General features: G+C 45.2%; 1 protein-coding gene across 3 annotated transcripts in view; it reads right to left on the bottom strand.

Annotated features, from left to right (window-relative positions):
* The window catches only part of LOC123610502 (heat shock transcription factor 2 binding protein), a 105,540-nt gene that overhangs the window by 26,737 nt on the left and 55,372 nt on the right, over positions 1-23,431 (bottom strand). For 2 of the 3 annotated variants that reach the window (XM_045501225.1, XM_045501226.1), the window contains exon 8: positions 17,111-17,214. In XM_045501225.1, coding sequence (XP_045357181.1) covers positions 17,111-17,214 — 104 coding nt within the window. Of the gene's footprint in view, positions 1-16,682; positions 16,879-17,110; positions 17,215-23,431 lie in introns of those variants that run through there. The other variant, XM_045501228.1, reaches the window with a different exon arrangement.

Below are 23,431 nucleotides of genomic sequence, written 5' to 3'. Positions count from 1 at the left end.
AAGAGAAAAGCCGGTATGATGGCGCTGGTGGGATGTGTTTTAAAGCAAATACAGATGTCCCTTCCAACTCTCCCACCTGTATATGCTTTCACTCTGCGTTTGGAGAAACCTGAAACTGGTTTAGAAAATGTTACTGGATTTACCACAGAGCAGTGAGTCAAAATGGTTCAGCTCCAAGTATCAAACTGCAACTCAGAATGGCCTGAGCGGTGATGATTTATCATCTCACGTCAAGTGCAGTAGGGTTGGATTCGGTGGCTCGGTTGTATCATCGACGGCCGGGACCCTTGCTTCCCTCTGTCCTCTCCCCCACAGCATCTCCTATGAGGTAGCTCACGTTGCTCAAGCTGAGGTATAACGTGCTTCCTTGCCCATATCCAGTGAGGGAGAAACCCCTGCACCACCCCTGCGGTCCGGATGGGCCCACCTAGCTCATGCGTCCATCTGTGGACCAGTGACTGCAGACAGAGGATGCCATGCACCGAATGGCATAAGCCTTGAGGCTGAAGCCACTCGGTGGCACGGTGGCAGGACTCCCACGGCTGCCTCAGAGCCCTAACCCTCCCAGCTGCCTTACACATCGAAGCGAATGGGCAGATGTGAGAAGCTGGACGCCTGGGCCCCACTCCCAGTAACTAAATTGTGGCCTTTAGGGATGGAGACCCAAGCACAAATATCAGGGCACATGTATGTGTTTTCTTTCTTTCTCTCTCTCTCTCTCTCTCTCTGTTTTCTTCCACAAAAACCCCTACTGGAGTTTAGGTTCTACCTCTACGTCACATCGTCCATAAAAGGGAAAGTGAAGCCTTGAATAGTTAGATCCAAGGAAGAAAACAAAGGTGCTGGATAAGCCATTCACAGGGTCCTGCACACACAGCCACAGCCAAATACATCATGAAAGAAAGACAGTGTGGTTCCTAATCCCAGCTACACCAGGGTGCAGTGCCCCTGCCCAGTGCCCAGTTTTATGCCATACAAAAGAGGAGTGGTGATCTCAGAGTGCTATGATCTGCCCCATCGTGAGGGAGACGACTTTGTAGCCCGCAGTGATGCAAGCAGAGCTCTCACGGGTACTTTCCCAGATTACAGTGCGGGGGGGGGGGGGGGGGGGGCGGGCAGAGGATCCCCGCCTTCTGTGCTGTTCCTAGGCTGAAGTCACAATGGCCTTTGGTGCCTTGGCAACGTCTCTGCTCTACACAGGTTTCTGTGGCCTGCTGGGACACTCGGCTGGGAGTGTGATGCAGGCAAGACTAGAGGGTGCTCCGGCCGTGTGCCTGCTGGTCCAGCCAGGACCTCTACTGGGACCCCGGGACCTTGGGACACAGAAGTTTTTCTCTACAATTATAGCACTTGCGGTGTTATATTTGTGTCCAAGAAATATAACCCAACGAATACTTGGTAAACACTAACTCCCCAGTTAGAAACCTTCTAAAGGGTTTCTTTTGACTTCTGAATAAAGATGGCTTCCAGAAGGCTACATAACTAATGTCACTGACAGAGTGTGTTCACAGCTGGAAGGCATGCAAATCCAGTGGGAAATGTCATCAGCTGAGGATGAATAATCTGATAAAGAACAATAATCCTAAGCACCAGATCCTTCATCAGTGAGTCAATGAAGAATAGGCAGTGAGGTCTCTTCTTAAAGGATACAGAACCCATGTGGAGAACGTGATCATAAAAATCATTCTAGTGTTAGTGGCCAATAGTATAACAAACTACCAAAAACGAAGCAAATTTCACGCTGTAGAAACCTACTTTTTTATGTTTTGGGTTTTTTTTTTTCTTTTTTGAGAGAGAGCACAAACAGAGGAGAGGCAGAGACAGAGACAGAGAATCCCAAGCAGGCTCCATGCTGTCAGCACAGAGCCCAACACAACAGGGTTCAAACTCACGAAACTATGAGATCATGACTTGAGCAGAAATCAAGAGTCAGACACTTAACCAATTGAGCCACCCAAGTGCCCCCCACATTTTAGTAACCTACTTATATGCCAGAAAAGAGGTCACCATTTAAAGACAAACTGCAAGGGAAAGTAACTCCTCATCCAAGAAAATGTTACGTCACAGTGTGTTTTGAAGTAAGACATACTAATTTTTGTTTAGTTTTTAATTACTTCTTTCCTATTCGAAGTTGAAAATCTGCAAAATTAGAATCTGACTGCCGTTAGCACAAATGCCCGAAACTCTCTTCTTGCTACGCTGACCAGGGCAGCACTCACCTCCACACAATCGCCTCCTGTCCCCACCCCGCCATGTGCCTCCTGCTCTTGACTCTGTGCCCCACAGACACTCGGCTCACAGGTCACCAGTGAGTCTCCGTGTCCAAGCCTTTTCTCCATTCCCATTTTCTTCAAGTTACATCTGACACCATTAGACTCTCTTCTTCTCAGAGAACTATTTTCTCCCTTTTAAAAAATTTAGACAGCATTTCCATTTACTCCTCCACTGAATTCTCATGGCCTCCCTTTGAGGAAGACAGGAACAGTATTATAAATGGCAGCCTGAGTACCGTAAAATTACCCCATACCCCATGCCTCTGGCCTATCACATAAACCCCGAAGTTTCTCATTGCCAATGACCTGGAGAGTTCCATTTGGATATACAGTTTTTACTGTTACTTCAAACTGAGCATGTCCCACACCAAATTCATCTTCCCACATACACTAGCTCCCCTTCCTAAATTGCGACTGTGAGTTCATTATACCTACGTCAGACTATGGTAAATTTTAGATGGCTTTCAACTTGTTGGGTTTGACACATGTAAGCCAAATGTTTCCCAACATCCTTCAAGACATGAAGCGGCTGGGGCACCTGGGTGGTTTAGTCAGTTAGGTGTCCAACGCTTGATCTCAGCTCAGGTCATGATTTCATGTTTCATGTCGAGCCCTACATCAGGCTCTGCACTGACAGCATGGAGTCTGCTTGGGATTCTCTCTCTCCCCCTCTCTCTGCCCTTCTCCCATCTCTCTCTCTGGAGCTCGCTCACACTCTCTCTCTCTGAAAATAAATAAAACTTAAAAAAAAAATCCTTGTAGGGGTGCCCGGGTGACTCAGTCAGTTAGGTGTCCAAGTTCAGCTTAGGTCGTGATCCCACAGTTCGTGGGTTCAAGCCCCACGTCGGGCTCTGTGCTGACAGCTCAGAGCCTAGAGCCTGCTTCGGATCCTGTGTCTCCCTCTCTCTCTGCCCCTTCCCCACTCGTGCTCGCTCGTGCTCTCTCTCTCAAAAATAAACAAACATTAAAACATTTTTAATTAAAAATAATAAATAAATCTTTGTAAATAAAGGCCATAAATATTTTGCTCTTCAACCACACAGTTATCACCAACGTTCATGTGCTGGAGATGCTGCCTACTGGGACTATGACGTAAGACAGTACTCTTGAAAAGCCACACATCTGGGCTGACAGGGACACTGAGGTCATAACTCAACTTCCCCTAGCATCCAAACCTTTCAGTCTCCCTCTGTGAAAATAACCCAGAGACATACAATCAAACCCCCAATCTTCTCTGTGATATAACCAAATTTCAAACAATGGCTTTTCATCTCAAGATGATGGACAGCTTCACACAAACTGGTCTTTCACTCACTTGAGACATATTTTTGGTTCCATCTGTGAACCAAACGAAGATCCCTATGCTCTTGAAGCTTCCGTTCCAGTGTGGAAGACAGACAACAACCCCCATGGAACGAGGAGGGAAACTGTATTTGGTGTTAAAGGTGACCGGTGCCATGGAAGAAGATGAAGTGGAATCAAGGTGTGGGCTGCACGGGAGAGGTGCACTGCCCTGATGGAGAGGAAACTGAGGCTTACACTAACTGAAGAAAAGCAAGATGAGTGAGTCATAGAAGATTCCAGAGTAACTTGAAATTTGAGAAAGAGCTGGAGACCAGGACTTGGGAAGGACGGGACCAAGCTGACACCAGCTACGGGGCTCCTTCCAGCATTTCTTATCTCAGCATCCCTACCCTGGCTTCGGTGATGGTCAGCACGGATCGACTTTCCCCAGGCAGCCAGGACCGCCACAGGCGGCTCTAGACTCACGCCTGGTAGTTCCACAGCCCAGAGTGGGAAGAATACTCTTCCTCGCCGACTCCAAACCAGCAAAGTCTGAGAAGACGACTCCGGTCCTGCTCCGCTCACACACCCATCACTGAGATCATCACTCGGCACTGCTGGGTCCCTCCCTGACCAGGGTAGAAGGCCCGCTCCAGAGGAAGAAGGCAGGAGCACAGGGGGCAACCAGGGTGACAGCCCCAAAGAGACCGGGTCAAGGGCTCACTTGCCCAGCCCAGAGGCTAATCCCGCCAGCGAAGCCTAACTTGGAGATTCGGTCTCGGTCCGGGCTGTGTGATCGATTTGAGGGATCTGCCCGAAGAGTGTGCGGAACGGGAGGCGTCTTCGGGTGACGCTGGGCCAGCCGTGAGCCGCCACTCACCGTTTGCAGGCCACGGCGAAGAGCCCCAGAGGCTGAAGAGAAGGTTACATGGATTCAGAAGACCCCGAGATCCAGTCAGGGCTCAGGCCGATGGCGAACTGGAGAGCAAAGCCACAACGGAGGCAAGAGGCCGCGCAGAAAGCAGGATGAGCACTGCCGGCAGGGCAGCCACGGCCCGAGGGAGAGCAGACGCCAGCTCCCAGGGTGCCGAGCCGCACAGGGCCGCTTCCGCGGCACGAGGGCCGAGGCCACAGCTGAGGGACACTGGGAGAGGCAGGCTTGTGAGAACAGGAATTCCAGAGAAACCTAAGATCTGGTTCCTACAAAAACGCAACGGTCTAGTTGGAGATAACTGGCATTTGTGACACAAAAGAACAAGAAAATATGAAACTGTCTCTAAGTAAGATGGGAAACCAGAGCAGAGAGAGCGCCACGCGGACCGGGGCAACAGCAGAGGCCTCCTAAGAGGTACAACCTGAGCTGAGCCTCCAAGACGAGCGGGAAGAGGAAACAACGGACAGATGGGGGGATATTCAAAGTTGTGGGGATTTCTTATGTTTCTATGTATAATACAAACGAGGTCATATTTACACATTCTGGGGAAGCTACTTTCCCTGGGCAACGATACACTACAACTATCGTCCCACATTGTTCTACACTTGTACGACGGACACTTCAAACAGTTTAATTGTGGTAAAACTTACATAAAATTTACCGTGTTGACCATTCTCAAGTGTGCGGTCCAGCGGTGCTAAGTCCATTCCCAGCCTTTGCAGCCGTCACCTCCGTCTCCAGGACTCTTTTCATCTTGTAGAACCGACACTGCCTCCATTAACCCTTCTCCTTCCCCTGCCCCTGGCAACCGCGGTTCTACTTCCGGTTTGTGAGTGTGACTGCTTTACACGCCTCCAATGAGTGGAATCGTGCAGAATTTGTCTTTGGGGATTGGCTTGCTTCACCGAGCATCACGTCCTCAAGATTCAACCATGTTGTAGGTGTCAGAAGGTCCTTCTTCTCTCTGGCCGAAAAACATCCCACTGCGTGTATACTCCACATTTCCTGTAACCATTCATCCATCAGTGGACATTCTGGTTGCCTCCATATCTTGCTGCAGTGAACACGGCTATCCAAATACCTCTTCAAGATCCTGTTTTTCATTCTTTTGGGTAAATAACCCAGAAGTGGGATAAGATCCTTCACTTCCGCTAGGAGTCTTTCAAGCAACAGTTTCAACAGAGTTGCTCCGAAACACCAGCCCTCCCCAGGTATCACACTCGGCACGTGGCAAGGACTGGCGTTATGTTCTGCTGTCATGTTCTCCCATCTTGAAGAACTTTCTTTCTGGTAAAGAAGGTCTGCCAGCAACAAAATCCCTTGGACCTGGTTTACCCGGGAATGTATTTTGCCTTCACTTCTGAAGAATAGTTTAGCTGGACACCAAATTGTTAGTAGACAGTCTCTCGGAACTTTGAAAACCGCATCCCTCTGCTTCATGACCACCGTTTCTGACAAGCAGAGAGCTGTTAATCTTGCTGTGGTTCTCTTATACATGTTTTTCCCTTGCTGATTTCAAGATGTTTTCTTTGTCTCAAGTTTCAACAGTCTGACTGGGATTTGTCTAGACGTAGATCTGTGTTTATCCTACTTGGAGCGCACTATACTTCTTGGATGTTGTAGACTTGTTTTCATCAAAGTTAGGAAGTTTTCTGACATTGTTTCTTCAAATAATTTTTTTCTGTTCCTCTCTTGAATTTCCTTCAGGACTGTGCACATATTGGTGTGTCTGATAATGTCCCACAGGCCTCTGAGCTTGATCATTTTCTTCACTCGTTTTTGTTTCTATTCTCCAGACCAGATACTCTCTATTTATCTAGCTCTCAGTCTGCTGGTTCTTCCCACTACTGGCTCAAATGTGCTGTGGAACCTGCCTAGTAAAGCCCATTAATTTCTACTTTTTTCTAGATTTCCTCCTTGGACTTTATTTGGGTTGTTTCAATTTTTTTTTAATCTTTATGCTACATGTTTAGTTCATTAATCTTCTGCTTTCCTCCTTAAACTAATAAAATTTCTAGTAAATGCTTATTTGGGTGCATTTCACCATTTTTGATATGTAATATTTCTATTATTCAGTTCAAAATATCTGATTGATATTACGATTCCTTCTTCTACTCATGGGTTACTTAATTTTACTCATGTTTTTGTCACTAATTTCCAGCTTCATTGTACTGTGGCCGGAGAAGATATTCTGCATGATTCTGATCATCTGAAATTTGTTGAGACATGCTTTCTTTATAACCCAGAACGCTACAGTTTTTTGTTTTGAGACTATATTAGGAAGTGCATAGAGAAATTCACAATTGTTGTAGCCTTCTGATGAATTGATAAGAATATGCCTCGTATTGTCTTCCTTTTACTCTGAACCATTAACATACTATGGAGTTTTAGATGGAACTATATAAACAACATGTATTTTGTTGATTATGATAGTTTCAATCCAGTCTAACATTACTACCTTTTACGAGTCATTTAGTCCATTTGAGCATATACTTGGATTGAATGCTGCCAGCATATCTTTTCTTTTTTTGTTTTTTCTCTCGCCATCTTCTGAATTCCTTTTCACCTTCCACTTTATCCAGTATTCATATTATTTATAGGTGTATGTTTCGTTTCTATTATCTACACGTTACCCTAGAAATTTAAGCTGCGTGTTAATTATCAAAGTCTGAAATGAGCCATCACTACTGCTCTCCTCCTGGACAGCACTGGACTCATAATGCTGTAACTCAGCCTATCGCCCACCCAGGACACGGGCCACTGTTCTGCTCTTGGCGTTTCTAATTCTATCGCTTTGGTTTTGTTGGCTTTGTTCCATACAGTCCACGCCTACTTCGATTTATCCCCACATCTGCCACTCTCTCTGGCCCTCATTCTCTCCTGCATACTTTCCGTCTGAGAGGACCCTCCTCCTGAAGCACACCCTGGGAAGGTCTGTGGAGACAAAGCCTCAGTTCTTGTTTGTCTGAAACGTCTCCATCTCACCCCTGCTCTGAAAGAGACTGGCGGGAGGGGGAGACCTGCAAATCCAGGCTGACACCTATTCTCTTGGCATCAGATGGGACACTGTCGCTGTCCGGGGTCAACCAGCAGTCTAAGTGCCACTCCTCTGAAGGCACACCGTTTGCTGTCTGCCTGCCTCTCAGACCTTCTCCAATACTCTGTGGTTTTCATCATGATGGCTCTGAGGGGAGGTTGCATTTATCTTGCTTCCAAGTAGGTGGACTTCTCAAATGAAGTAACGAGTCTGGAGGACTCCTTCAAACATTGTTTCTGTTCCACTCGCTCCCCTCCCTTCCCGGACTCTGGTTGGTCACATGTGAAATTCGCATCTCTCTTCCACGTCCCCCGTCTGCTCCTATTTTCCATCTCTGTGCTTCATTCTCAATCACTTCTTCAGATCTGTCTATGTCAATTGAATTATCTCTTCAACTATGTATAATCTGTGTTAAACTGTCCCATAAATTTATAATAGCAATCATTATACTGTTTATCTCCAAAAATATTATTTGGCCCTTTTTCAGATCTGCCTGGTCATTTCTACAATGTCTTACTCTTTACTCATATATTAATCCCTCTTTTATTTCTTAAAACACATTAAATTTATTTTATAGTGACCCAATAATCCATATATCTGAAATCTTCTGCAAGTCTATGTTATGTGTTATTTACTAATGATGTTTCCCATGCCTCTTGTGATTTTTAGTATGTGAGCTCAGGTTCTTAAAACCTTATCTGTAAGAATTCTTTAAGGACTTGGTTGACGTCAAAAGATTCTCCAGAAAAGATCTTCATTGTTCTCTAAATGAGGACCACCCAGGAGGTGAGAATTAAGGCTTCAAAGCTGCTTGAAAACCAACCTATGGTGGTAAATTCTCAGAAGAGATTATCCTCCAGTTTGCTCAGTGCCAAAGATCAAACAGACAATTATCAGTTCACAACTTCTTGGGAGCTTCCTGGGTGCAATCTGAGATCAGCCCCTACAGACTGAGGGCAGGAAAAGACCAAAGAAAAAGGCTGCCACTCCAGCCTGGTAGCTGGCAGGTTTAATAAGCAAAGGGAGCTTACACACGAGGCTCGTCTCGGCCATCCACAAGATTTGCGGATCCCTGCACTCACCCACCAGAATAGAAGGTTAAAAGTACAACTATCCTATGATCTTGCAACTGCACTACTAGCTACTTACCCAAAGAATACAAGAACACTAATTCAAACGGATACGTGCACATGACGTTTATAGCAACATTATCTACAACAGCTAAACATGGAAACAACCCAAGTGTCCATCGACCGAGTAAGATAAAGAAAATGTGGCATATGTACATGTATGTATATACATGTATATGTACACACACCCACACCCCCCCCACACACACACAGGAATATTACTCAGCCATCAAAAAGAATGAAATCTTGCAATCTGCAATGCCATGGATGGAGCCAGAGAGTAGAATGCTAAATGCAGTAAGTCAGTCAGAGAAAGACAAACACCATATGAATTCACGCATCTGTGGAATTTGAGAAACAAAACAAAGGAAAAAAAACAGAGGGAGACAAACGAAGAAACAGACTCTTAACTACAGAGAACAAACTGATGGTCACCAGAGGGGAGGGGAGTGGAGGAAAGTGAAACAGGTGATGGGGATCAAGGAGGGCCCTGGTCACGATGAACGCGGTGTTGTACGGAAATGCTGAATCACTATCCTGAAACTAATGTGACACTGAATGTTAAATAAGTGGAATTTAAATAAGAACTTTACAAAATAAAAGAAATAAACACATAAAAACACTTCTATCTTCCCCCCAAAAAAGTTTACACAGAGGCCTTAAGTGGGTTCAGCCACGTACACTGTCCAGTCTCAACGCCACATCACCATCTCCAGGCTACGTTCTTGGGACGGCTTCTGGGAGCAAGAAAGACAAGCAGAGGGCACATTCCGAGAATGAGGTGGGGGGTGAGGAGCCTCCAGTTCCCCGGGTCCAACCAGGTCTCAAGCAGCAGTCGTGTCCTCTCGACGACCTCCCCTAAGAGCAATTTTCCTGCAGTCCCCAAGGGTTGGAGGAGTATCCTCAGTTTACCCCTCCAATGCTGGTAAATGCCTTTGGGAGTCCCTACCGGGCTACTCATCTGGGATGGGACCTGGGCTTTGTTTCTTGTCCCCACACCCTGGGAGGCCATGGAAACTAAAGGTCATTTTGACAAATGCCCTCAAGGCAGGAGTTAGCTCAGGTCTATAACTTCTTTGGTGTCCCACTTTCGCTTGTTTTTTTGTGCTTTAGATACAATTACTTTTCTCCTAGCTCAGGGGAGCATTTAAAAAACTTTTTTTTTTACGTCTCACTCAACATTTTGACCGTTTTCAATAAGGAGAGTTGGTCTGGGATCTATCCCATCATACCGCTGGCTCCCCACTCATGCCCTGCAAGAAGGGACAGAAGGGAGATCTGTAGGAGGCTGCTGGGAATTCTTTAAATGAAAGATGATGGAGGCTCAAAGCCAGGTGGGGTTGGTAGACGGCGGTCAGTTTCTGGACATATTTTGAAAGCGGAGCCATCAAGATCTCCTTACAGGTTGGATGTGGGTGTGAAAGGAAAAGGAGACAAGATTCACTATAAGGTTTTTAAAGGCCTGAGAAATCAAAATAGAGCTGTCATTAACGGAGACTGGGAAGGCCATGGCAAGAGGTCAGTGTGGGGAAAGATTAGGAATTTAGCCTGAACACGAGGAGTTTCGGTATCCATTAGACGTCCGCGGGGAGACGTCTGGATGCCTGCCAGACAAGGTCCGCACGGAGAGGTCTGAATGTTTACTCAGATATCCACGTGGGGACACCGAGGAGGCAGGTGGACGTATGTGTACGGAGTTCAGGACAGAGGTCTGGGCTAAACATACAAACCTGGTGGGATGATCAGTGTCTCGCACTGCTTACACACACTAAATAAATGTAAGACAGAGGCAAGTGCCTTCCTATTCAACATCGTACACACGGCCAGGAAACACAGCACAGAAGAGTTACAAGCGTGATCACGATACTAGTCTGCGCTCACGGTGACATAACCTGTGGTCATCATCCCGATACATTCTGTCCTCACCAGCCGTTTACTAGCTCTCCGTGCCAGCTCTGCAGCTTAAGAGGAATGTTGAGAATGTAGAGACGGCATGGGGAAAAGCCAGTCACAGAGGCACACAGAGGGAAGGAAAATGCAATCCGACAGATGTTAAAGGAAACGAGGTTGTTGGGCGAGGGGTGATTCACAGCAACCGGTTCTATACTCTGGGGTGGGAAGTCCAGACACGTGCTAGCGACCTGCTACCTTTAGGTCAAAGGAAATAAAAGGAAGTGAGCTTTCGCTGCCGCACAAAAGACTTACCTGCGGCACAACGTACTTCACACCGACTCTGTTAGGTGTTGGCCCTGGCGCTGCTGCATTTTAATACACATTAAGACTCTTGAGGTAGGAATCTCCATTTTGCAGAACAGAAGAGCGGGATTCTAAAAGGTGAGGTGAATTCCCAAGTGCAAAAGCTGCAATTCTAATCAAATGCATCCCAAGTCGACATTCTTCAAAATACATCAAATCTCCCAACAGGAGAGCTGATAAAAGCAGGACCCTATTATTAAGAGAAGAAATGAAATCTGTTTTCCTAGATCTCCTAAAAACTACAACAGACTCTTATTTGTCTGGTATATTTTCACAGGGCAGATCCACCTAAAAACAAAGGGATAGAACACGCCGGTTTTCAGGTTCTGTCCCAGCTCTAAGCAGTTACAAGAGCCTAGAGCTCTGACAGTCACACTAAGTCCACTGAGCACCAAGAAGCATGGATTACTTTTCAGGGAACTATTTTTGTTCCTATTTTCCTATTCTATAATAAAATATAGAATAGAAAATATATTCACCTTCCTATCATATGCACCAGATTCTATAACAAATTTCAAGGTTTTTAAAAAATGTTTTTAATGTTTGTTTATTTTTGAGAGAGACAGAGCACCACCAGCAGGGGCAGGGCAGAGAGAGAGGGGGACACAGAATCCGAAGTGGGCTCCAGGCTCCGAGCTGTCAGCACAGAGTCCAACGTGGGACTTGAACCCACAAACCGTGAGATCATGACCTGAGCCGAAGTTGGACACTCAACCGACTGAGCCACCCAGGCACCCCAACAAATTTCAATTTTTAAGCTGAAGTAATTCCACCAATAATTCGAGGGTCAAACGTCCTGGGTTTACTAGACCTTGCCTTTGTTTGACTGTGATAACAGCTCTAAGATACCAGGCAAGATGACCTTGTAAAAGATTTATTAGGGTTTGGGTTGCGTCCACTGTGTCAAAAGAACAGTTGTCTTCACGGACAAGAAAGACTGATGCCACAGTGGGGAAAAGTGGCATTAAGGCAACTTCACCACGGTCCCCTACTGGACACAATCCAAAGTTTAAGCAGAACAGTCCATTCGGGTCAAAGAGCACCATGTCCAGTGAGCGTCAGGGCCACTCAGACTGCTCATGCCTAGAGAGCTGTATAAATTGAAATCAGACCCAACAATTCTCTCTCAGCTGCAGACAATTTCTGGAGTACCATAGCTAAACAGGACCCTGTAGAACGTTTAAGGCCCTCCTTTGATAAGAAAGTAAACAGCGGACAGAAGGTGCTAGCTTAAAAAGAGAGGAGCATATGGTTGCAGGACCCCCCGTGTCCAAGGCCAAGCCCAGCCAGCTTACAGGCAGGTAAAGGCAGGGAGGCACCCAGAACTAGGCTGCCACGTCTGAGGTGCTTCTGCAAAGCAGCAGTCCAACATGGAGGCCAAGAGATGGGGTCTGGAGCCCACCTGTCAGGCTTGCCACTCAGCGGCTATACAACCTTGAGCAAGTCACTTCGCCTTTATGTGCCTGTAGTTGCCTCATCTATAAAAGAGAAGTTACAGGGGCGCCTGGGTGGCGCAGTCGGTTAAGCGTCCGACTTCAGCCAGGTCACGATCTCGCGGTCCGTGAGTTCGAGCCCCGCATCGGGCTCTGGGCTGATGGCTCAGAGCCTGGAGCCTGTTTCCGATTCTGTGTCTCCCTCTCTCTCTGCCCCTCCCCCGTTCATGCTCTGTCTCTCTCTGTCCCAAAAAAAATAAATAAATGTTGGAAAAAAAAAAATTTTTTTTTTAAAAAAAAAAGAGAAGTTACAGTATTTGCCTTATAATGGCATTTACAGAATGAAATCTGTGAATATATGTAAAGCATTTACAACAGTGACTGCCACTCAAAAAGTATCTAGTCATTGTCTCCCTCTCACCACCTCCTCCCCCTCCAACTGGCATCGTGGGCATGATGTGCCCATGACAACTGGCCTGGATGGGCACCTGACAGGTCAGGTCCAGGACACATGCTGGAGTCCACAGCCCTTAGTTCACACTCTCAAGAGAGTAAAAGCTGTCTGGTCAAGCATCCAACCCCGGGGGCTGGGAGTTATCACGCTGTACAGAACACAGCCCTTGAGACTATGGAAGTCTGGTGTTTTATCCTACTTGCCAGCTAACGGCTCAGCAGGTTGTAGTTTCACGGGTGCTGGAAGGAGAGACTCGAAACTCCTGAGTCCAAGATAAAGGACTGCACTACTCACCAGCAACCGCCACATCCACACTTGGGCCAGTTCAGTGAGACCCAATTCTATAGCGCCATGAACAGGCCATGGGTTGCCTTACACAGGAGGAACCCCAGATTTTTCATAATGGGCAGTAAGCCTACCTGACCTTTGCCCTAGAGGGAAGCATTACCCTTACTGCATGCTTGTAAACAAGCCCACCCTTTGCTCTGGAGACAGACAACATCTCTACCTACTAAGGGTGCTCACTATGCAAGCATCCTTGCAAAAACAGCTAGGAACAAAGGAGGTCAGTTCCTCTATTCTTAAGACATAAAGAAACATGAGAGATCCCTGTTTCCAACAAAACTAAATAAATGGACATATATACTATGTTCATGGACTGGAAGGCTCAATATTGCTAAAATGACAATTCTCCCCAAATGAAATGTCAATTCAGCACAACCCCGATAAAAATCCCAATAGGATTTGTTTTTGGTAGAAGGTGGCATGCTGATTTCTCAAATTATCTGGAAACACAAAGAACTTAGAAATAATGAAAAAAAAAACTTTGAAAAATCGAACAGTGTTGGAGGATTTACATTACCTGATGTAAGATTTATTATAGAGTATGATACTGGCATAAAGACAAAAATGGATCCACGGAACAGAATAGTAAGTCCAAACCCACGCTCTCACATACACTGTCGTGAACCTTTTCAGCAAAGGTTCAGAGGCAATCTGGTGGAGAAAGTAGCCTTCACAACAAATGGCATTGTACCAACCAAGCAGCCGTACAGAAAACAAGAACTGGGATTCTCACTTCCTGCCACACGCAAGTATTATTCCAAAATGGATCACAGACCTAAATCTGTAAAACTCAAAACTTTAGAACTTTTAAAAGAAAACAAATTTAGGGGCACCTGGGTGGCTCAGTCAGTCGAGCGTCCAACTTCAGCTCAGATCATGATCTCACATGAGTTCAAGCCCCCCACCTTGGGTTTGCTGCTGTCAACGCAGAGCCTGCTTCGGATCCTCTGTCCCCCTCTCTCTACCCTTCCCCTGCTTATGCTCTCTCAAAAATAAATAAAACATTAATACACCAAAAGCACAATTCATAAAAGAAAAAGAACAAGTTAAACCTCATCAAAATTAAGAACTTCCATTCTTTGAAAATGCTTTAAAGAAAATGAAGAGACAAGCCACAGACTGGGAGAAAATATTTGCAAACCACATACTGACAAAGGATTTGCACCTAGAATATACAATGAACCCTCGATACTCAATCAAAACAACCCAATTTTTTTTTTAATGGGCAAAAGATACGAAACGATACCTTATCAGAGAAGATACACGGATGGGAAATTAGTACATGAAAAGGTGTTCAACATCGTTAGTCATAACAAAAGTGCAAATTAAGACCACAGTGAGGTGTCACTATCTAAAGTCTAAAGTTAAACAGAGAGACCAGCGAGCACTGACAAGGTTATGCAGCAGTTGACATACTGCTGGGGGGTGTGCAAAATGGTAGCATACACTTACAATACACCTAGACGTTCCACTCCTAGGTATTTACCCAAAAGAAATGAAAACATATATCCATGCAAAGACATACTAGAATGTTCACAACACTTTTATTTATAATAGCCGAAACCTAGAGACAACCCAAATGTCTATCAACACCTGAATAAATAAAGCAACTGCAGTGCACCCACATCACAGGGCACTATTTAGCGATAAAAAGCAGCCAATTATCAGTCCACAGTAACAACACGGACGGATCTCAAAATAATCATGTTGAATGAGAGAAGCCAGGCAAAACAGAATACAAGATGCAGGAATCCAGGAATATAAACTCGTGGAAAATGAAAACTAACTTATAGTGCAAAAAGGTGATGAATGAGTGGGAAGATAGGAGCAGAGGGATGGGAGGGAGGGACCACCAAGTGGTACAAGGTACCTTTTGGGGGTGATGGCCACGTTCACTATCTTTATTGTGGTGACAGGTGCATATTTACACCAAAACTTATCAATTGATTGCCTTAAACATGTGTTTATTGTATGTCAATTATACCTCCAAACTGCTGTTACAAAAAATCAGCATTCACCAGCAAGTGGAACTGAAGCTCCAGGAGAGATTGACCTAAGTTATGAAAAAATAAGGAAAGTCTATTTTTGCACACTTGAGTGAAATACGTACCTACTAAACACACAGTGTTAAAAGTTATGATGGTGGCGCCTGGATGGCTCAGTTGGTTAGGTGTCTGACTCTTGATTTCAGCTCAGGTCATGATCTCACACTTCGTGAGATTGAGCCCCATGTCAGGCTCTCTGCTGACAGTGTTGGAGCCTGCTTAGGATTCTCTGTCTCCCTCTCTCTCTCTCTCTCTCCCTCTCCCCCCACCCCCACTCCCACTTGGGTGCATGCACATGCACACTCTCAAAATAAATGTTAAAAATAAATAAATAAAATAAAAGTTATGATGAACAGATTGGGACAAAATTTTGTTAACTGGGTGGTCAGACGTTGGCCACAACATTGTTCTAGATGTGTCTCCTGAGGCAAGAGAAACAAAAGCAAAAATAAACTGTTGGGACTTCATCAAAATAAAAAGCTTCTGCACAGCAAACAAAACCAATAAAATAAAAAAGTAACCTACAGAACAGGAAAAGACATTCGCAAATGACATGTCTGATAAAGGGCGAGTATCAAAAATACACAATAGAACTTATAAAACTCAACACCCCAAAAAACAAATACTTCAATTTAAAAATAGGCAGAAGACAGGAACAGGCATTTCTCCAAAGAAGACACACAGATAGTTAACAGGTACACGAAAAGATGCTCAATGTCACTCATCACCAGGAAAATGAAAATCAAAGCCCCAATGAGATCCCACCTCTCACCTGTCAGAATGGCTAAAATCAAAAACACAAGAAATAAGAGCTGTTGGTGAGGATGTGGAGAAAGGAGAACTCTCATGTACTATTTATTGGTGGGAATGCAAACTGGTGCAGCCACTCTGGAAAATAGTATGGTGGTTCCTCAAGAAGTTAAAAGCAGATCCACCTATGACCCAGTAATCACACTACTGGTTATTTACCCAAAGAGTATGAAATCGCTAATTCCACTAGCGAAAGCATATATGCACCCCTACGTAAACTGCAGCGTTATCTGTAGTAGCCAAATTATAGGAGCAGCCCAAGTGGTTTCATCTATTGATGAGTAAAGAAGATGTGGCATACGTATAATGGAATACTACTCAGTCATAAAAAGGAATAAAATCTTGCCATTTGCAATGATATGACTGGATCCAGAGAGTATAATGGTATGTGAAATAAGCCAGTCCGAGAAAGACAAGTATCATATGATTTCACTCACAATTAAGTGGAATTTAAGGAACAAACAAAGGGGAAAAATAGAGACAAACCAAGAAACAGACTCCTAACTATAGAGAACAAACTGGTGGTCACCCGAGGGGAGGTTGGTGGGGGGGGGGGGGGGAGATAGATGAAGGGAATCCAGAATACATTTATCATGAGGAGCAGTGAGTAACACAGAGAAATGTTGAATCGCTATATCATACAGCGGAAACTAATATAACACTGAAGGTTAACTACACAAAGACAGTAGACAGAGGTTTTATTTCAAAGAAAATAACAACCCCACATACACATACTACATATGTAACTCCAGGGCTGCAATCTCCCTGATGTCTTTTTCCCCACGTTCTTTCCCTGACATTCGGAGCCGCAGACGACACACCCAGTGCTGTACTGCCCGCAGAGAAAGGGATGGGTGAACGCCCCTTGCCAGCTGTTCTAGAAGATCATTTTTCTTTGTGTCACAGAATCATAACTGAGAGCAATACTCCAGAAGCAGAACCAGAAATAACCTAGCACCCCACTGAGCTCTTTATAGTTTGAAAGCTTTCTTTAAAAAAATGCTAATACCCTTGGGCCCGCCATCCCAACCTTACAGCTTCCTCCAGCCACAGAGGGGCAGGCGCCCAGGCTGGACAAGAAGACGCACGGGGGAGCCCTCTCTCCTCACCACTCAGCAGCCACCAAAGCAGCGGGATGAAGCCCGGGCTCTCGCTGATGTACTTCAGGCCTTTCAGGTTGATGCTCACGTTGTACAGGGACATCAGCAGTAACCTGAAATGTAAAGAAGGCAGGTTGAGTTGATGCCCCACGTGGAGTCTCGCCCCCAGCACACCTCCTGGTGAACACCGCAGGGGTCCCACTCAACAGGCCGGGTGACAGGGGCCGGAAACAGGGTGTAGGCCTCCAGGACGCTACAGGAAAATGGGAAGCTCCGGCAACAGGGCCACATAAAACCACCTTCACAAAGTGCACCTAATCAAGGGACACGACTGCAGAGAGGGTCCCACAGGAAACCTCAAGACCAGATTTATGCAGTCATCTCTTATTACCAGTCCTGCATTTACACACAGGCAACCCTCAATTCACAAGCATACTGTGTTCTAACAGTTCAATTCAGCTGCTTACAATTGAATCCTATCTTCTCATTCAATGGAAATTATCCAGATGTCTGGGTAGCCCACTCAGGCCATACAAATGTGTTTAATCCACAGCATGAGGGATGAAGAATGCCATAACCCCATTTCTAACACCGACAAGACAGTATCCAGAGTTAATCAGGATCTTAGAAGCTATCGTAAGAACTGACCACAACTGCTAAGTTAGAGTCTAATGAAAACTGGAAAACTGCCAGACAGATTTCTAGTAATACTGCAGAATACAGAGATCCCAAAACCTCACATTGCAAAGCAATTTAAAAGAAAAGAAATGAAAAGAAAAGAAAAAACAAGCTACACAAAGATTTTGCAAGCCCCTGAAAGAATGGATGAGCTTGCCAGAAGTAAAGGGAAAATACCCCTGACCAGGAACTCGGTGAGAGTGCAAATTCAGGGAGGCGTGACGACAGATTCCAGAAGCACACAGCTATGGTGCAGCAGAGTGGCTATGGGCAGCAGGACAGAAGGAAAGGTCTCAGACCCACGTGAGACAGGGGCTCAGATCACAGAGCCCTGCGGAAAACCAGAGAGAGTGAGCTGTCAGGCTGGGCATGAGTCCACACTTTGTGGATGGCCTGAAAATCCACAAGCCAATAATTTTAAGACAAAGGAGAGCCGGAATAGAACCCTCAACCCGATCTTCAAAGAATTGCCCCAAATACAGTACCAACAAATGTGAGTCCATAACAAAAATCACAAAAGCCATGAGAAACGAGATGTCACAAGTGAGAGCACAAAGAACCAATGAGAGTCAGAATTTTTCTACAAAGAGAACTGGCACACCCTGGAAGTGTCAACCACAGAACAGAAAATGGGTATATTTAGTAGGTACAGAGAATACAAAAAGAGGGGCGCCTGGGGAGCTCAATCGGTTGAGCGTCCGACTTCGGCTCAGGTCACGATCCAACGGTTCGTGAGTTCGAGCCCCACATCGGGCTCTCTGCAGTCTGCACGGAGCCTCCTTCAGATCCTCTGTCCCCTCTCTCTCTCTGCCCCTCCCCCACTTGCACACATTCTCTCTCAGAAATAAAAATAAATATTAAGAAAAATACAAAAATAAATTTAAGAAACGAGATAAAGGAGCTACGGAGTATTACAAGTGGCCAGCCCATTCAAAGGAGGACCTAGAACTTACAAAAAGTGAAAGGGTAACAATCAAATGGTGAAACTCAAGGGAAACTGAGGCAGTGGCAAGGCTGGTAAGGAGAGGCCCCACACAGAGAGAGAGAAGGAGTTAAAGGAGCTACGGCAAGCAGAGCACAGGCGGGGAGGAGGGAGCATAGGCAGGCGGGGACTCGGCCCGGGACGCCGCCCGGGAGCACTACAGTGCAGGGCAAAACCTCCGTGGCCCCGGCCCAGCCTGCACGGACAGACGGCGCCTCCACAAGGCAGCCCCGAAGAGGCCCCGTGAGCAGTAGGGGCTGGAAAACCAAGGACAGGGCCCAGAGTGTGTTGATCACCTCAGGGGAGCCGGAGTTTAAGAGTCAGGTAAAGCTAACCGCCTGTTAGGACAAACTCTTTCCCTTCAGGAAAAGATAACAGAACCCAGAGCCCACAAAGACAACCTGCAAAGTCCAGGAGACGCTGGAAGATTTACCCGGCAGGGCCCACTAGGGTGCAGAGAGAAGGCATTTCTTTGGGTGCAAATGCAAGGGGTGCCAAAACGGTCAGTAAACAAGATTTTTTTTTAATGTACCGTACGGCGAACTTTTAAAAAATCAAAACCACTGCAAAAACTCCGTAATAAGCAACACGTCAACATTTTAAATAAAGAAGGGATCAGTAACAGTGTCATGCCAAGACACATTGGAGCCTGAAGCAAAAGAAAATCAATAATAGCGATTCAGTCCATTAACAAGGGACTAATTAAATCAACTATGGTACATGCACACATGCACACCACAGAAATGTTTATTACGGTTTTCTGTTAAAATAGTTGGTTTCTAAGCTCCGTGGCTTATTCATTTTTGCAGCCACACAGCCTGCTGCAGGGCCTGTAAGCACTCAGTTTGAATATGGAAAGGGCACCAACCCCCAGCGACTGAGAGCGCCAGCAGGGCAAAGCACGCAGAGACAAGGCGTTCTCTCCCCGTATTCCCATGGGTGTTTGCAAAGTCAAAGTAATGCTACCAAGTTCAAGAAGACAACGCTAGACTAGCGCCCTCCAGGGCAGTGATGCCCAGTTCTCAGATGATGATCCTCTGCCTTCTCACGGGCCACAAAAGGAGCCAAACTTGCAAATCCTTTCAAGGTTTCCCGCGAATGTTTGCACGTATCCAAAACCTATTCATTAGTAATCTATTTAATGAGTTACTAAGCGTGGTTCAAATGTCATATTCATGAGGAAAATTCAGCACTTTAACTAGAACTTTGAGGCCTCCAACCCAGGAATCTAAGAAGAGAGAAGTTCTTTTCTCAGATCACCAACACAGGTAGTTGGAATTCCTCCAAGTTACACGTAGTGTCCCCGCGTTTCCATATGCTACAGCAGCACGGCCGAGTCACTGCTACAGAGGCCATGTGGCCCGCAAAGCCTAAAGTATTTCCTCTCTGGCCCTTTACAGATAAAGTTTGTGACCCCTGCCTTAGAGAATGAAAATAAGCTAGCTAATCTTTTTTATTTTGTTTTAAGCTAGCTAATCTTTAAACCTTAAAAGGCAGAATCGGCACGTGAGTGACAGCTGGAATACAGGGCAAACCCAGGAAATACAGCCAGTTGAAACGCTCCATTGACTGCCATTAAAGGTGGCAAGAACGACTCACAAAATTGATAAATACCTTTAAAATGCGCATTTGGTCAAAATCAGCCATCCGGAGGCAGCTAAGATGGGAACAAATGTGATCACAGTGATCTCATGTCATTGCCAGGCTATATCTCACAGAAGACCAGAGACTTCTCCAAGGTCACACAGGACTCAGCAAACAACAAACCCAGAAAACCTTCTGTTCCAAGATTTCTATTCTAACCACAAATATTTTGTAAATAACGTATCAAGTTTCCAACTGCAAAGTCAACAGAAACTGCACCATCGACTCTTCTGGCACTGAGGTATTAAAAGTAAACGTCATCTCCCAAACTGCTGTAGCACCAGGAGTCCGACTTCCCTCCAGTGACAAAAAAGGTAGGCAGATTCTGCTTCCTTCCACGAAGCTAAGCAGAAGATTTGTTACAAACAGATGCGAAGGCTCCAAAGGCTGGGAACTGCAGACACATCTGATATCGACAGAGAGAGGACTGAAACCCAGGCTACGAAAGAGACACTGGCAAACCCACTCTTTCCACCCGGCTTCCCCAGGCCGGGCTGCATAGATCGGCCTGATAAGAAGTCAGGAAGCCCTCCTGACAGTCTGACGGACAGGCTGAGTCATTACAAGTAAAGGTGACACTCCTGGATTACCTTACTCGTCTTAAAAGAAATGACAACTGGAAGTAGCAAAGAACAGGGACACCCAACACTTCAAAACAAGCCAACAACAGAAATAAACAAAAAGGCATAACCTCAGGAAACAAAGCCCCGACTGGTCATCTGGACTAAAACCAAAAGCAGCCAAATTAGCACCGTCAAGTAAAGCTAGGGAACAATGAGCGATAAAATGCTTATAAAAGCCCGCACATATTAACCGAGAGAGGCAAACGGCAGAGCCTTACCACCATACTTCAGACGAAACAATGCACAGAAACTGGCAGTTTAAGGCCCACCAACATATACATACTTTTTGAAATCTCACTGAGCATTTGCCATGGGCCAACTGTAGGAGCAAGTACCTGTCCCAGTAAATATTTTTGAAGCTTTTACTCAAATCCCAGTTAACATGCAGTGTAGTATTAGTTTCAAGCGTACGATATAGTGATTCGACACCTCCATACATCGCCTGGTGCTCAACACAAGTGCCCCCCTTAAGCCCCATCACCTATCTCACCCATCCCCACCTCCCCTCTGGTGACCAGCAGTGTGCTGTCTACAATTAAGAGGCTGTTTCTTTCTTTGCCTCTCTTCTTTTCCCCTGTGCTGCTTTTGTTGCTTAAATTCCATACCTATAAGTGAGATATGGTATTTGTCTTTCTCTGACTTATTTCACTTAGCATAATACTCTCTAGATCCAACCATGTTGTTGCAAATGGCAAGATTTCACTCTTTTTTAAGGCTGAATAATATTCCATCACACACACACACACACACACACACACACACACACACCACATTTTTATTCATCAATGGACGTTTGGGCTGCTTTCATAGTCTGGCTATTGTAAATAATGCGGCTATAGACGTTGAGATGCATGTACCCCTTTGAATGAGTATTTCTGTATCCTTTGGGTAAATACCCAGTAATACAATTGCTGGATCATAGGGTAGTTCTATTTTTAACTTTTTCAGGGAACCCCATACTGTTTTCCAGAGTGGCTACACCAGTTTGCATTTCCACCAACAGTGCACAACACAAGGCTTCCCTTTTCCCCACTTCCTTGACAATACTTGTTTCTTGTGTTGTTGATTTTTGCCATTCTGACAGGTGTAAGGTGGTAGCTCACTGCGGTTTTGGTTTCCATTTCCCTGATGATGAGTGACACTGAGCATCTATTCATGTGTCTGTTGGCCATCTGGATGTCTTCTTTGGAGAAACACCTGTTCGTGTCTTCTGCCCATTTTTTAATTGGATTGTTTTTTGGGTGGTAAGTTCTATTAGTTCTTTTTATATTTTGGATACTAACCCTTTATCAGACATGTCATTTGCAAAGATCTTCTCCCATTCGGCAGGTTGCCTTTTAGTTTTGTTGGTGTCCTTTGCTGTGCAGAAGATTTTCATCTTGACAAAGTCCCAATAGTTTACTTTTGCTTTTGTTTCCCTTGCCTCTGGTGAGATATCTAGAAAGTAGTTGCTACCACTGATGTCAAAGACCTCACTGACTGCATTCTCCTCTGGGATTTTGATGGTTTCCTGTCTCACATTTAGGTCTTTCATCCATTTTTAATTTATTTTGTGTCTGGTGTAAGAAAGTGGTCCAGTTTCATTCTTTTGCATGTCGCTGTCTAGTTTTCCCAACACCATTTACTGAAGAGACTGTCTCTTTTTCCGTTGGATATTCTTTCCTGCTCCGTCAAAGATTAATCGACCATATAGTTGTGGGTTCATTTCTGTTCCATTGGTCTACGTGTCTGTGTTTGTGCCAGTACCATATTGCGTTGATAACTACAGCTTTGTAATATAACTTGAAATCTGGAAATGCGATGCCTCCAGCTTTGCTTTCCTTCTTCAGGGTCACTGTGGCTAGTCAGGGTCTTTTGTGGTTCCATACACATTTTAGGATTGGTTGTTTCTTTTTTCCAATAACTACAGTAATTAAATACATAATCTGCTTGCTTTAGACTCTGCACCCCCTTATCAAATTAGAACCTACAAATCAGCGTATGTAACCTTAACCAAATGTCTACAGATTAATTTTTACCTACTGTGTAGCATTAAAGGCCCAGAAAAGATAGAAAGAACGATACAATACCCACCTCCCTGGTTAAGAAAAAAAAGTCTTATCACCATAGTCAAATCCCCTTTGTGAACTCTGTCTAAATGCATACCTTACCTCCATTTGTCCCATGACACAGCCACGCACTTTTAGACATTTTCACAGCACACGTGCAGAGCCCGACAATCCCATCTTCCGTGTCTGTATCGGTGGCAGCATACCGTACCGTAATATTGCACACCACAGTGAGATGTTTGTCCACATTGACTTGAATAGTATTTTCACGTGAATTAATCACACTCTATCTATTCTGTAGCTGACAAAGGTTTAGATAATTCCTAGTACGTGCTATTACAAATGCAGATGCCAT

This window comes from Leopardus geoffroyi, chromosome C2 (assembly GCF_018350155.1).
Source record: "Leopardus geoffroyi isolate Oge1 chromosome C2, O.geoffroyi_Oge1_pat1.0, whole genome shotgun sequence".
NCBI lineage: Eukaryota > Metazoa > Chordata > Mammalia > Carnivora > Felidae > Leopardus > Leopardus geoffroyi.
This window is presented reverse-complemented; position numbering and strand designations above follow the sequence as displayed.